Genomic DNA, 16,270 nt, shown 5'->3' with positions numbered 1-16,270 from the left:
AAGAAGTAAATGCTGCTGGACCTGAAGCTTCTGCTTCATGAACCTCTGTTTCTCCTCAGGGTCCCTTTGTGCACATCGCCAGTTTGTGTGCTGCTCTGCTCAGCAAGTTCATGTCTTTGTTTGGAGGGATATATGAGGTGGGTTCTCTTTTGTTTCATCTGTTAATGTCACCTGAACGATCTTAATTTGTCTCTGCAAGATAATAATACCAACATTTTACCTCATCATTCTTTTCGTGTGATTCTGTCGTAATTTGCCCTGAGTTTAGCCTTGCAGGATGTTCACACCAACTCTTTAAATTACATTAATTATATTGAATTTGTTAAAACTTTTTCAAATTTATTTTTGTTTTATTTAAATAGAGACGTTTTTTCAGATTTTTAAATTTTTTTTTGTACTTTTCCATTAATTTTCCCTGAGATTTGCCTTGCAGGATGTTTACACCAACTCATGCTAGTCAAGGTATGCAATTAAAATTACATTAATTATATCGATTTTTTAAGATTTTTAAAATGTATTTTAGTTGTATTTAGATAAATTTTACTAAATTAAAATAACAAATAAAACCTTTTTTTTTTTTTTTCTTAATCCAAGCTGAGATAGTGACAGAAAATCCCAACTCAAAATACATCAAATGAGTTTGAAAAAACAAAATCAACCAAATTCTAACACTCTGTTAAACTCATCACTTAATAAATTTGCTTAAATCCTCCATTTTAACTCCACTTTTTATGTTTATTCCACACAAATTAAAGGCTACGAATACATTTTGATTTTGCTTTGGCAACTTCCACCCAAATATTGTGTTCAGAAAACGACTCATTTAGATTTTTTTTAATTATCTATATGTTTAGCTAAAGATAAGAAAATAAGGATTTCATCTCAATCAATTGGTAGTTGTTAAAATGTTAAAAACAAAGCATTAAGTGGTAAATCTAAAAAAAAAACTCTCTTTTAGGAAATGGTGAGTCATTTTCAATTATGAAGGAACACAGAACGCGACGCTCTGAAGTGGATCCGTTTCCGTTGCTTAAATCGGGTCCAGACGCACACATGGAAGGTCTGAAGTAGGTCTGATTAACAATCTGAGATTATTAAAGAAGCAAACACGGTTTCATTTAGCAGCCACTCTTCACGCTCATCAATGCTGCGGTGGATAATTAGCTGGAAGCTGTGGAAGGAAAGAACAATCGCCTTTTTAAATCTTTGTTTTTATAATAAAAGGAATTCAATAACTGCTCATTTGAATTAGTTTTGCAAGTTTGGACGATTCAGGTCAAAGTTTTTAAGGTGAACGGGAAAATGTTCTTTTAGGACATGCATTTTAAAGCTTTTTGATGCTTAAACACTATAATTCACTTAAATTCTATGTTTGCACATTAAAAAGCTTCTCATTGAGACACAAAAATGCAACTTTTTTTGTCTCTATTTGGAGGCACCAATTAGTCACAGTCAAAATCCAGGATTAACCCATTTTCAAAGCACAATTATGCTTTTATTTGCTAACAAACTGCATCTTTTTTATGTGCCTAAATACTTTACCATAAAAAGCAAACCTACGACATAATACAGAAGCTGTAAATGATCCGAGCAAAGCTGGAAAATGAAGATTTAGAGGTTGAGAAAGCGGCTCTTTATCGGTGTTTCATCTGCGGAATGGAGCACCGGAGCTGCAGGGAGGCAGAGGCAGCTCTTTGTGAGCGCCTCTCCTGTGAGATGAAATGATGGAGGGATGAGTGGGTGGAGGAGTGGAGGGGGCAGTGGGATGGAGAAGGAGATGACAACACATCCAGTGTGTTCCAGTTTTTCCCACATCCTTAAGTAAAGTAGAACCTAGTTCATCTTTGCTGTTTCAAAGTGGAAGTGATGGTTCATCTGGTGGGAAAAGGATGCAAACTGTAAACATTTGGAAAGTAGAACACGTTTGGTTGAAAACACTCTTGTTTGAAGAGGAGAAACTGAGAGAACGTTATGCAACAATGAAGCTTACTTCATGTAGGCAGCAGCAGAACTGATGATGGATCCTTGAGATTTTCTGTTCTTTTGTCAGTGCAGCCAGAAAAAATAAAAAAGTTTTGTTTGCACAAACCTTTTGGCTTTCACCAAAGCTTGAATTGTTCTCCTTTCCCCAAATGTTCAGCACATTTTCCCATTTTAACAGTTTCTTAGTGCTGTCATTACCTTTAAATAAATACCATCTTTATTGCTTTTTTATCACACTTTTTCCCTCAACTCTGATTTCCTCCACGTGTTCAGAATTTTTTAATGTTAATAAAATTCTGTGCAGTTTAAATATCATAACTTTGGTATTGTATGTGGGACTCCTTTCTCCTCCTGTGGTATCTTCACAGCCTGAAGACACAGATTACTTCTCCTAAATTCACTTTATCCTGTCATTTTTTGAGCCGCTGAATAAGCGTTTTCGCTCATAATTCACAGTTTCCTTGACATAGTTTTTAATTATTTTATTTATTTTTCTTTGTGTGTCATAGTCTTTTCTTCCATTTTCCTTTAAACTGTTGATATCTTTTCTTGGTCTGCTTGTAGGTAGATACTTGATTTGTCATCGTCACGGGTACAACAACATTTTAAAAAGTGCTTTTTGGTCAGTCTGGCTTTTATTCAGTAAAATAACAATTTATTTTTACTATTAAAGAGCAAAAAATCCTTTAGAAGTGAATCATGCAGACATCAAAAACAATAAATTATAACCAAATAATTGATATCTAAATAAAACGTGCATTAGTCATCAAAAACAAGAATGTGTAATTATTAGCAGATAAAACTGTTAATGCCAGAATAAATACTAATAAATACTTTTTTTTTTTTCTGGAGATATTTTTGCATATCTGAGATCAAAGTACACCTTTACTTCCAGGGGAAACACATCTAGATTTATTGCTGTTGGGTTTTTGCTGCATGGTAGTAAGTCTATTTAATGTCACATAAAGCATGAAGATAAAAATGATCCAATTTCAATCATTCAACTTAAAGTAAGTTTACAGGCTTTTCTATATAATTCTGCAAAATACATGTTCATGGAAATCGTTGTAATCATTGAAAACACGTTTAACTAAAACTACAGGAGAATGTAAATGTGCTGAACACATTTAATTGCAGTAACCATCATGAATGAAGCCACGCGTCTCTTCGCTCGTCAGTCCGCCGTCGTCGTCTCTAATCATCATCGTTCCCATTGTCTCCCTGTAAATCTGCGTCACGCTCGCTCCTCTCAGAAGAGAGCGCCGCGCGGCAGCTGATGGCGTTTTAACGTGGAGTGCGAGCGCGTTTTTGAAGTGTCCCTCTGCGGCCCGCTCTACAGTTTGAAGCACTGGCGGCTAATGCTAGCTGTGGGCTGTAAAACAGATGCATATATTCATTTGTTGAGAGGATGAGGGTCCTGCAAACACTTATGGAATATCTGACAGAAGAGGAAACTTTAGTATTTTTTAATCAGATCTGTGATGGCGTGTAAATGCTGCAACACATTCATGCACTTAAAATTATTGGTTAGCTTACCTTTGTTTCTGATTCTCATGCTACCTGAAGGAGCCTGGTCTTGTAGAGTTGAAGGTAATCCATGTACAGTCTGCTGCATGCTCCAATCTTCATGTCTTCATCTCTGATAAATACTAAGTTCATTCCTCAAAATAAAACTCACTGCTACTGAATTCATCATCTTTATTAAGAGTTCCATCTCTTGAGAATGGGTTTTCTCAAAGATGACATTACATTTATCAATAGTTTTCACACAGCAAGCATGTTCAAACCTAAAACTTAAAAATAATTGTTTTCTGATTTACTGATACTTGTTGACAGTATCTGACAGATTTTAAGAAAGGTGAAATATCTGAACAATAAAGTGAGTATTAATCTATCTGTAAGAAATATGAAGGCATGCAGAAGCAGGAAGAGGTTTGAATAAACTTTATTAACATGAAATGCACCTTTGCATACAACACACTTCTACAAATACAAATGTACAAACACATGTGCACAAACATACACGTGCATAAATATGCATATACAAACATGCACAGTGCACAGACACACATGCACAAACATACATTCTCACATACAGACAGATATGCGCACGCATACACTCACATCAAACACATATGCATAAACACAAACACACATGCAAAGAACACATGCACAACACACACACATGCCCATGCACACCCAAAAATGTGCTCATGCACACTCACACAAGCACGCTCATGCATAAACACACAGACATGCATTGCACACACACAAACACGCATGTACCAACAGACTCGTGCATAAACACACACAGATACACACTCACACTCATGCATTGACTGGTGTATGTCTCTGCCATGCTGCATTCAGGACATCAGTCTGGGAGGAATGAAGGTTGGTAAAATCACCTCTCTTAATATTAAGGAATGTTTGTTGTTTTTGTTCATTATTTAGGCGACTGCCCCCCCCCCCAAACTTTTTTAATCAACTTTTTTTTTTTTGCATGGATTGTTTTGTCTTTGTGTTGTTCTTCTCTTCTTGACTGGTTTGAAAGGTCGTCTGTTTTTTACTGTCTGGATCAGAACCGTTCAATCTGCCGTGTAAACAGACGGCAGTAAACGGGTCGTGATGAACAGGCAGGAATCAAAATGCTGTTTCTGCTGGTCCGTGTTCTGACCTCAGCACGCCCCACGTATCCCATGAACGCGACGGAGAATTGCACCACCGTGTTTTTTGGGTCAGGCCGTCGCCGATGCCGGACCAACCCTATGTTTGTGTTGCAGAACGAGTCCAGGAACATCGAGATGCTGGCGGCCGCCTGTGCTGTGGGAGTCGGCTGCTGTTTTGCTGCCCCGATCGGAGGTAAGTCTCCAGAAAAATAAACTTTCTGTGAACTTTTATAAAGTTTGGCTTCATATTTGACAGAATCTGACTTTAGGCCATAAAACTAATGAAGCTTTTTCATTGAAGGTTTTTATTAGACAGTTTAGTGAAGCTAACGTTTTTGAATCTTTAATAAATCTCCAGGTATTCCAGCACAGATTTCTCTTCATTTTCTGTCATTTTCTGCTCACTCTGACTTGAAAGAAGCTGTTGGAAAGCAGCTTTGAGCCACAGCTGACAGGAAAAATGTTGGTAACTGATTTATTTACGCTTTGTGTTCCAGGTGTTCTGTTCAGCATTGAAGTAACATCCACCTTCTTCGCTGTGAGGAACTACTGGAGAGGCTTTTTTGCAGCCACATTCAGCGCCTTCATCTTTAGAGTCCTGGCTGTTTGGAACAGAGATGAAGGTGAGCGATGAGTGTTCACAGCTCTGTTGTAATGACCCACCTCAACATGGCAGCAGTGGTGGCCTTAATGGGGTCAATCTAGGATCAGCTTAAAGTGAATGAAAAAGACAGACTGTACATTTGAAAAAAAATAAGATTTTGAAAATGAAATTGTAAATTTGAAACAAATTGTAAACTTGACAGTAATATTGAAAATGTGAAAAAATATTTTTTTTATAAAATTAAAAAAATTTTAAACTTAAAACTGTTTCCAAATAACAATAATGTTTTTTTATACTTTTAACTTCTTTTTGTTTTCTCTCTTTAATTCACTTCTAAGTTTTCAGTTTCAATTCAGTTTTCAAGTATTTTCTGCTGAGCTGATCCTATTTATGTGCATGTATGTGTAAAAATAGGATAAGCTTGGAAGCAAAAACTTGAAAATTGAATTGAAATTGAGAACTTAAAGCAAAGAAGAAGAAACGAAAAAAAGCAAAAAAAAAAAAATACAATTTTTTTTTTTTTGAAACAGTTTTCTCTTCATTTTTTTCTTTTTATTCAAGATTTAAATTTAATATTTATATATTTTAATTTCCTTTTTTTGTTTAAAATATTATATTTTTGAATTTACAATTTTACTGTCACATTTTTTTTTCAAATGTACAATTTCATTTTCATGTTTTTTTTCCAAATTTACTATTTCATTTTCAAATTTTCAATTTTTTTTTTCAAATTTGCAATTTTATTTTCAAATTTTCATTTTTTATTTTTTATTTTTTTGGCCGAAAAACATTTTTTTTCAATTGACAATTTCGTTTTCATTTTTTTTTTTTTTTTATTTACAGTCTAGTTTTCATTCACTTCAAGCTGATCCTAATTTTGACCCCATAGCGTTCCACCACAGATAACTTCAGATCATTTCAGTCACTATCTGCAGTTCAATTTTTTGAAATTCTAAATCTTTATTTTAAATGTTTTTCCTCAAACCAAACACTTTAGCCACAACTTTTGCTTCAGATCCCACTTGTCAGCTAATGTTCAACAACCTTTCAGATAAAAAAAACAGACTTTTTTGGGTGACACTCTGTCTTCTTCTGTCTTTGCAGAGACCATCACAGCGCTGTTTAAAACTCGTTTCCGCTTAGACTTTCCCTTTGACCTTCAGGAGCTTCCTGCTTTCGCTGTCATTGGGTAAGTTCTAGAAACATCTAACGGTTCATGAAGAACTCTGACGTTACCACCAGGGATTTCTTAACCTCAACAGTTTTCTAACAGAGTCTGAAACACATTTAGTCCACAGTTTCCAAGCTTTTTATGAACTAAATCATCAGAAAATAAATTGATACCTCAATCTGTAAGATTTCATGTTTGTGGAGGAGCTCCAGCCATTGCAGGATGAGCTGCTGCTCTAATGCAGATCATTCAGGTGGCTCCAGCTGCTAGCCTCTGAGGGGGAAAGCCTTTTTCATTCCTCCCCACCTCGAGGGTTCTTCAGCGGTTCTGAATAAAGCCGGGATCTCGGGCAGGAAGCTGCTCGAGAGCAGGGCGGGGAGGCTCTGGTCCTTTTCTGACTTCAATCCTTCTCATTCAAATGAAAGTTCAGACTCTTTGGTGCTTTCTGACTCCTTTTAAACTTCTCATGGTGTCATCGGGGCATGTTCTCATCTGCAGATGAGTTTCCATCGTCTTTGCCAAAAGCTGTCGAGCAGCAGAACTCAGTTTCAGTCAGCAGAGGAGAATTTAAACTTAGAAAATGCGACAGAAAATAATCCACCCTTTGCCTTTCATTAATAAAAAAATAGACAATAGTTACAAAAAATTGTGAAAACTGAAGTTAAATGTTTCTGACATGAAGCCAAAGTGTCTGACTTTTGACACTTTCCTGGTTCCAAAGTCCAACTCGACATAAACAAAAACTCAATCATGTTATCGATTCCATATTTATATATAAAGGAACATTTTCCTTAAACGCAGTAAAGCTGAAGTGTTTTCTTCACGCTGCAGCAGGGAGCAGAGACTCCGCCCTCCTCCTGCTCATTATTTATTCAAAGGTATTTGATGAAATGAATAATGCAGGAAGTTCATTTTAAAAGCATTAGGTTGTCTCGTCTTTTCCTGAAAAAACTTCTCTCTCCTTTATTTCTCTCTTCGCTGTCATTGAAGACGACTTCCTCTGAGCATTTCAAATCCCATTTTTTTCATTGTCCTGTATGGATCTGAGAGTGCACGCTCTCCTCGTCTTCCTCTCATTCCTCAACTCCTCTTTCACTTTGATTCTCCTATATTTTTTGCTCTTTTCCATTTTATTTTTGCACTTTCATTATAAATGTCCTTCCAGTTCCATCTCTCTTGTCTTTCACTCATCTGCTCCTTGCTGTGCACATTTTATGACTTCATACATCATATTGCTGCTATCTCTGACATCCAGTACATTAGAGCCTCATTACATTTACACCGTTTTTTTATTGGCTAAATGTATGGAGACGGCCTTCTGAGAGAGAGTTTAACACAGAAACCAGTGGAGATTAGCACATTCATTCCATATGTGAAGTTTTTCTGTTTCTCCGCAGTATTGCCAGTGGTTTCGGGGGGGCTTTGTTCGTCTACCTGAACCGGCTGATTGTGCAGTTCATCCGCAAACAGAAGACCATCAACCGCTTCCTCATGAAGAAGTAGGTGAACCAGTGAGGAGGTGGTTACAGGTTTATTTTTAGTTTTTTATAAAGGGTCATCCTGAAGTTGATGGACGCAGATGTCCGTCTAGGGTTTTGGTCGATGAGTGTACATGAATTCAGTTTTCTGCTGTTCAAAATTTTTGGTTGGTTGAGAATTATTATCCCCATTTATGTAGTTTAAATGCAATTATTATATAAATCTTACACAATTGTACAAGATTTTTGCAAGAGGCATACATTTCGCCGGTTCAGTAATCGAAGCGTTAGGAACGATGCCTGTTTTTTTTCCAACTCCTCTCTCACAGCACCTTTGAACCACCATTTTAACTACCGCCCACCGTAGGCCCGAACACACAATCACACAACCAGAACATTCTTTTACGCCGCTACACAAACAAAACATTGTGGTTTTCCACGACTGTTCCACAAATGTCCATGTATGTCTAACAGAGTTTTCACGCATGCACCACCAATGTATAAACACTGAGATAAACATCGCAATAATCACGCACGGTTCATGCAGGACTTGTGTATTCTTAGACATGTATATATATATAAATCGTCTGATCTTTAACCCCTCCAGCAGTCATGAAGTGGTGGTATAGAGACATACTCAACCCCCCGTCCGGCCTTGCGGTGTCCAGTGCCGCATGGAAGGCGGGTCATGGGAGGGACTCTTGTATGGCAGGTGCGAATGTGATATTAGACCCAGGCGATCGGGGCAGCAATCACACGATGTGATTTCTGCCCAGTGCTCTGAAAGTCTAAGTGAAGAAATTCAATGAAGCACCGGCTCTTTGGTTTTGGTTTATTCATACTTCCTCCGTGGTTTTAACGTGGTTCATTCGTAATGCGTCTGTGAAAATTTTACATAAAAGACCAAATCTCTCTCACTTGTTCCACATACAGTCACGTATGACCAATTTTCCTCCGTGCATTATATGCTAAATGTATGTAGTATGTGTGACATGGCCTTTAGTTAGTGTTGCTTTTATGTGATTTTTTTTTTTTTTCTTCCTTCTGTGTTTTCAGACGTCTGCTATATCCAGCACTGGTCACTTTAATCATCTCAACTCTAACGTTTCCTCCTGGATTTGGACAGTTTATGGCTGGAAAGGTACGGCTTTCTTTAGACCGAGCAAACACACACTGCAGGCTTCAAAAAAGTACAAGAGCAATCATTTTTTAAAAACATTACACTGATGCCCTGCACGTCCAAAATAAAACACATGAAAGGTTTCTATAAAAGTCTGATGTATTTTATAGATGATTTCCAAAGAGGTGACAGGAAGTTCCGTGAAAATCCCTCGAGATCTTTCAGAAAAGAGAATTTTTGATATTGTTTCCTGTACAGAAGGTGAAGGAATCTCTCAAACGTTTGCATGCTTGTTACCAAATTAACTCAAATATCTGTACAGAAGATCTCCTGAATTTGCTATTTTTCCCCTCTTTCAATAAAGATCTCCTTGTTTTATTGTCCTGCCATCAAATAGCTTCTCAGTTTTGCTCCTCATGGGATGACCACATGAATCTCAATGGTTCCTCTTTCAAAGTGACCACAGCAGGTGTGCTGCATCCATAACGCAGGTCACCTGTAGCCGTATTAATATTTGATTGTGTCCAGCTGCAGAGCACAGACATGCAGCAGCATTTACAGCAGAGCTGCTGCTCAACACAAACAAGGAGGGGAAGCTGTTCTCCTTTCATACATTTAGAGATTTTCCCCAAAATTCCAACATTTTATTGAGATTTTAAAGAGGTTTCTAACTGTTTCAAACTGCAGGATACAGAAGACTTCCTAACAAAACCCTGTGTTGTTTCATGTTTCAGTCAGTTTTAGGAAAAGCAAATGCAGCGTAATCTGAAGCTCTGCAGGGCCTGACATTTCTGCTCTCGCTTGGTCTTCTAAACATTAAATGCTCATTAGATCACTAGCATAACCTACGCTGCTCCAAACAGAATCATGTTACCTTACCCTCAGACATGCAAATAAAAGCTCTCTACAAGAGAAAAAGGAAACATTTTTCATAACTAATTTAAAATTTACTTTGATTTTAAAAGCATAAAGCAATTTTTATCTTCAGTTTTTCTTAAACATTTCAAATCCAATTAATTTCAGATCATTTCTATATGAGAATGACACTGAGAATACATTTTCAGTGTAATCCCAGACTGTAGAGTTGAAAGAATTCAGTTATTCTGTGTTTTATGGACTCTTTTGTTGCACATGTGGAGCTCCTCTCCTCATAAATGACTCATTATAAACATGTTTCATTATGAAAAGAGAGCTTCAACAGTCTGTCCATCCCAAACACCTCCACCATCATCACTCATCCATGCAGATTTCTGTTCAGCTCTGGCTCCTAATGAGAGGATGATTCAGGCTTCGGAGTCTCTGCCCACACCGGACCAATTCTTCCTCTTTTCAGTGTCTCTCCCACACTCATCACATTATCATCAGCATCACTTCTGAAGTGAGACGCACTTTTCACTCAGAACTCGCTGCCTGATGTCTCCAATGAAATCCACATTTAATTTCTCCTAGTGTTTTAACCATTGACTGTATAAGAGAACTGGATTGAGTGAGTCGTCATCCATACAAAATAGTTTATTTCAAGCTCCAGGGAATTGAAGCCAATTCAGTCACAATTTTATCATCATATGGACGTCATCGGTAAACAATGATTGGTTCGAGTCGTTCTGAGTCGATGTTTCCATTAAACCACGCCCACCAATCAGGAGTGAGCCTGTTAGAAGGCCACACCCCTTCCTCTTGAATGTGGGCTACACAAAATCTGTCAAACACTTTGGATCTTGGACTTGGGGGCTAGCAGGCTCCACCTACTGTCATTGAGGCATCTGATTGGTCGGTTTAGAACTTGAACTACAGAAAAAAATATCATGAAAAAAAGACTATAAAGGACATGTTAAAAATGTATCAGAGCCAGAATGATCATTCTGACTAATAGAATGACAATTTCAATAGAAGTCTTTGGAATTTTGGCTTCTTGGAAAGTGTCTGTACTTAAAGTTTGGAACGCCAAAGGGGAGGCGATTACTGAGTCCAGTTCTTATATACAGTCAATGGTTGTAAGTAATTGTGTGTTGTGCTGCAGGAGTTAGTGTTATGACAGATTCCATTGGAGGTTGTCAGTCTTTTTCTCAGAAAAAAATTTGGAGACTTTATGTCAGTAAAACTAGGTAGTTGATTGGTTGGTTTCAAAATATTTAAAAAAGCGAGGGAATGGAAAACAGTAAAATTGGGATTTTAATTTATAAATTGATTAAAAAATAAATGAAAAATAATGATACCTTCTTCAAATTAGAATAGCTTGTAATGCTAATTAGACATATTTGTCTGGATGTTCTTCTGTTTAATCAATTTTGAATTTTTAAACCTTTTAATTTTCTTTATGAATTAATTCTGAACCACAGACTTAAAAAAAAAAAACAGCAGCATTTTATGCCCTGAAATTTTATTTTCTTGTTTAAATACTTCAGTGTTTTTAATTTCGATAACCCAGATATTTGATTTAAAAAATGACTTTTTGTGTCTCACTAGAACAGCTAGTCGACTGAATAGCTCATCAGTATCCAGCCAATCAAATCATGACACTGATGTGGTGTCAGAAAGAAAATTCATAGGTTTAAAAAATCAGAATCTGATGAAACAGAAAAACTACTTACACATGCATGACACATTGAATCCATAAATTATCATTTTTGTCAATTATAGCTTAAATAATGGCTTGAAAAAACATAAAAACCTATAAAAAGATTGATGTGGATAAATGTGAGGACTTCTTATCACGCACAAACTTCCAGAAGGTCATAAAGATCAGTGGAGATGTTTGCTGCAGACGCACATGTTTACATTAAAGCAAATCATAACTGGTTCCTACAGTTTTCATGTGATCGTCTTTCCTCTAAACTGCAGCTAACGCAGAAGGAGTCTCTGGTGACTCTACTGGACAACCGAACGTGGGCCAAACAGGGCATAGCGGAGGAGTTTGACTACATCGGGAACTCCCAAGCCTGGAAACACCCGCAGGTGAACGTCTTCGTCACCTTGGTCCTTTTCATCGTCATGAAGGTAAGAACAAAGATTTAATAACCATCTGTCTGTTAATCAGCTCATCGTCTCTCAGCTTCTGTTCAAACATAGAAACTGTTTTTAGATGGAATTTACCTCTTAAGACAAAGAAAAGCCTAATGCTTGAGTGTTATTGACTCATTAATGAATTATATAATATCATTTTTTAAATTTAATTCTTGAAGGTTGATTAATTTGTACACTTGAATAGACACACTTGATATCTGCAACTAAATTCTAAAAATCAAAGAAAGTGATTGATTTTATGAAGTGAACAAACCATAATCTGCAGCATCTCCATCTCACTCAGTCATAAATGAAAGGAAAATGCCCATTTTAGGTGTTCTGGGAAATGTGCAGAAAAACAAATGATAATCTTTTGCTGAAAAGGTTTTATAGACTCGCAGACCAACGTCACGATGTTACAATAATGACAAAAGCTGAGTCACTGCCATTGTTTTTTTAGATACAATAGCAGATGACACACTCAACCTTTTGACTTAAATGTCTGCTTCTGCATGTCAACAGGAACATTATTGGGTCTTCTCACACAAACACATTGAAGTTTTCTTCTGATTTAGTGATCATTAATTTATTTTCAATCCGAAACTTTTGGTGTTTGTGGCTCTTTAGTCTTTTAGAAAGAAAGGGATTATGGGAATTTTGGTCTTGATGACGTTTCTGACTGTTTTTCATCAGAAAACTCTCTTTGAACACAGCTGGAAAGTATTTTTTACTAAATAGTTTGTATTTCTTGAGTCTTCTAAAACGAGCTTTGCTGATTTACTTTTTTTACTTGAATTTTTACAAATATTACAAATATTTCATGTATATAAAGATATTCATTTAGTCAGCAATGCACAAGCGTTAGCATTAGCCATCCTATGGGAAATCCCATTATACCTTAGCATCAAGCTAGCAGATTTTAGTATTATGCGTTAGAATGATCTTTATTTTTATGAATCGATTATTGATCTATTAAGCTTAGATTGATTCAGATCGATGAATTGATCTTATCAACCCAGCCCTATAAAAACCCAATGACATCTCGTCAGGGTGTGATGTTGGGATGTAGATTTTGGAACAGTTTTTATGAAGTACTGGTGTCTTTGTCCTTGTTTCTAAGAAAAGGTCTTGGCAGTTTTTTGTATTTTTTTTCCCCTATTTTTATGTTAATATTCTGCTTTATGTTTCCAAATTCCAACACATACAAATTAATTATAAAGACACACAAACCTGGAAGCTAATTTGCACTCTTATTAGTTAAATTCTATTTTTAGTGATGTGTAATCATACGCAGGTGTGTCGGCGTGTGTGTGTGTGATGACAGTCATGTGATCCCGATCACATTCAGTTGTCTCTCTGTGACTGTCTGTGTGCCACTAGCTGACTGGAAGTTAGAGGCTCTGTAATTGATGTGGGAATAAAACTATGACCCCCGAGGATCCTAAAGGCCTCCAGGGCGATACACCGTCCTCTGAAAATGACACACATAAGCCGAGGCCTCCCAGCTGGCTGACAAATCAGAGTATAAATGTCTTGGCTAGTGCGTCATTACCTATACCCTTGGTACTGGTCCTTCACGTCTCTGTGACTCGGATGCACCTGTTGAACCTGATGTAGTCCAACACAGCAGCTGCTTCATTATTCTGCTGTTCAAAGGTGATGATATACCAGTGTTTGGATTCAAGATCCTAAATATTGAAGGTATGTAGGGAATTTTTTTAACCCAGGATGCTCCAACTCCAACCTTTGTGTGTCTTAACCCATAAGAACCCATAGTGACATCAGTGCAAAAGAACATTTTTAAAAATGTTTTCTGTGGTCAACTTGGTTTGTTGTAGTTTCCACGTAGTTTTACTTTTAAGGAAAAATAGGTCTGGGTCTTTATAATTTATGGTCTGAATCTGTATATTTACTTTAAATATGTGGTATTTTATTTAGTTTCAAAAATCTTGACATATAGAAAATGTCTTAATATTTTTATGTATGACGCTTCATGAAACCTCAAAACGCGTTCTTGAACATGCGTTTAGCATACGATGTTCACACTGGATTGTCGCTACCCAATACCAGCGCATGTCCACCACCTACACTTGGAGGAGGCTTGCTGTGAAATGTAGAAACGGTGCAAATCTCCTGAGTATTGCTTCAGACTTTTTCTTTCACTGCTCTATTCCAATATATGAACATATGGTGTCATATAACTCAACCCACCCAAACCACAATGATTCATTTCTCTATGATCAATTTTAAAATAATTTGTGATTAAAAATGACTCCACACAGTTGTCACCACCAAAGCAGAATCCCTGGTTGTCAAAATTGATCTGGTTTAACTTTTGTTGAAATAATGAAGTGAAGGCTTTCTATAGTCATTTTAAAGAAGTTTTGACTTTTTTCTGACTTTAGTTAAGTAGCTGGAGATTTGATTTGATTTCAAATGAACAGCAAATCAATTTATCTTCACCTTGACGTTGACTGACAGTCTGTAGAGTCTTAACTTCATATCTGGGATTTGATGTGTTTTTCTTCAATCATTTCACAGTTCTGCTTTCAAATTCCCGTGTGTTAAGTGTTAATGGTTTGGAATGTTTTGGTTCTGTGAACGAGTTGTGATGGTCTGTGAAGTGATCACCGACGTTCTTCTATGAACTGCCGTCTCTGCTGAGGCCTTTCACCTTTGGCTTCTTGTAGCTTCAGATTAGAAAGCTGCCAAAACCTGAACTTTATGATAGGCGGTTATTCTGACTGATTTAACCCTTATATTGTGTTCGGGTCAAAAATGATCCACACCTGAAAATGGGTCACACTAGGGGTGGGTAATACTGGGAATTTGATCAGATACCAAGTATTTACAGGACTAGTATCTCTGATATCAATACAATACTTTTATCTTTAAATGTTGCATTATAGAATAATTTTGGAAATACACATTTTTTAATTAAATATATAATAAAATACTGGACAGAGAGTTTTGTCAAATAAAAATGTTTAATAGCTAATTACAGCAATCTCTACTGAACTCATCAAATACAGAACATGTATTTTAATGACATAATACAATAATAATGTTAACATAACTGTAACTAGTGCAAGATGAAAAAATGTAGAAAAAATGTTAGTAGTTTTTTTTTTTGTAAATGAATAAAAAAAATTAAAATTTTATTCTTTTCGCAACTTTGTCGTTCAGTTGTTTTTTATTATCGTGACTCATCAGAGTTTTAGTTTGTATCAAATTGCTTTCCTGAGAAACCCAAAGTAGTTAATGAGATAAAAAGTGTTTTATTATTCCTGTAATTAATCTCTGTTTTGTTTTTTATATTCAGGTTCTACTTTTAGTGAAAGTATGTGGTAAAAAACTCTCACAGAGATGAACCTCGTTTGTTAATCTGTTTTCCATTATTCTCTCTTAGTTTGAGCCTCAGGGGTTCAAATACTTACCTGTACTTACAGGTATTATTTCTGTTCAGCATCATCAATATTCATTTTTGAGCCTGTGAGCTAATTACCTTGTTCGTCTAGAATAGCAAAGGCCTGAAGCAACTGTGAAATCTATAATTAAAGCCATCGTGAAAATGTATGCGTTTAATTTGGTGTTATAATAATGAAAAAACTAACTTTGTGTTGGTGGAAAGCTTCATTTTCCATCTGAAAGCCATGTTTTTGTTCCTTTGTTCTAACATTGGCTAATGTCTTGAGGATGGTGGCCACTCTGTTTTGATGGACTCATGCATAAAGTTTGGTGGAGGGAAAATGCAGGAAGTGAGTTTATAGCTGTGGGTTTGAGTCTCTTCCACCTTTGAGTTGAGCGCATTTACTGTCGTGGCGTTTGAGATCGAGCAAACATTCCATCAAATATTCACCCTGATTTTTATTCCTCGTGCCTGACGCTCCATTCCAAACCCAACAGTCTATCCTCCGTTTGCTGCATGAAGGAAGGACTCATGAGCGACTGTGGCAGACGTCAGCGCGTTGCCATGGTTGAGCTTGCTGTCCTGTGAGGAAACGGATGAGGCTGTGTCACACTCACCTGTGTTCAAGTGTGTGTCCATGTCTTCTAATGTGTTCACAAGCGGCTGTTTCAGATGGTGCTGTCATTTGCACCCGCGAGTTTCCATTTTTACATCTTGTGTTGGATGGTATTCAGAGTACACAGATGTTACTTTGTAGGTGTGTTCAGCTCACAACCAACATTCTTTGTTTTTACACCAACACATTTACACCTTTTCTTTCTTTTGTTTTTTAT

General features: G+C 36.7%; 1 protein-coding gene across 4 annotated transcripts in view; it reads left to right on the top strand.

The window, feature by feature from the left end:
• Window positions 1-16,270, top strand: part of clcn2b (chloride channel, voltage-sensitive 2b) — a 114,095-nt gene that overhangs the window by 59,485 nt on the left and 38,340 nt on the right. For all 4 annotated transcript variants that reach the window (XM_036214752.1, XM_036214751.1, XM_024277020.2 and 1 more), the window contains 7 exons: window positions 60-137; window positions 4,767-4,845; window positions 5,150-5,275; window positions 6,361-6,445; window positions 7,825-7,926; window positions 8,962-9,046; window positions 11,867-12,022. In XM_036214752.1, coding sequence (XP_036070645.1) covers window positions 60-137; window positions 4,767-4,845; window positions 5,150-5,275; window positions 6,361-6,445; window positions 7,825-7,926; window positions 8,962-9,046; window positions 11,867-12,022 — 711 coding nt within the window. The remainder of the gene's footprint in view (window positions 1-59; window positions 138-4,766; window positions 4,846-5,149; window positions 5,276-6,360; window positions 6,446-7,824; window positions 7,927-8,961; window positions 9,047-11,866; window positions 12,023-16,270) is intronic.

Source organism: Oryzias melastigma, linkage group LG13 (assembly GCF_002922805.2).
Source record: "Oryzias melastigma strain HK-1 linkage group LG13, ASM292280v2, whole genome shotgun sequence".
Classification (NCBI taxonomy): domain Eukaryota; kingdom Metazoa; phylum Chordata; class Actinopteri; order Beloniformes; family Adrianichthyidae; genus Oryzias; species Oryzias melastigma.
The sequence above is the reverse complement of the archived record's forward strand: the minus strand, read 5'-3'. Positions and strand labels throughout refer to the sequence as shown.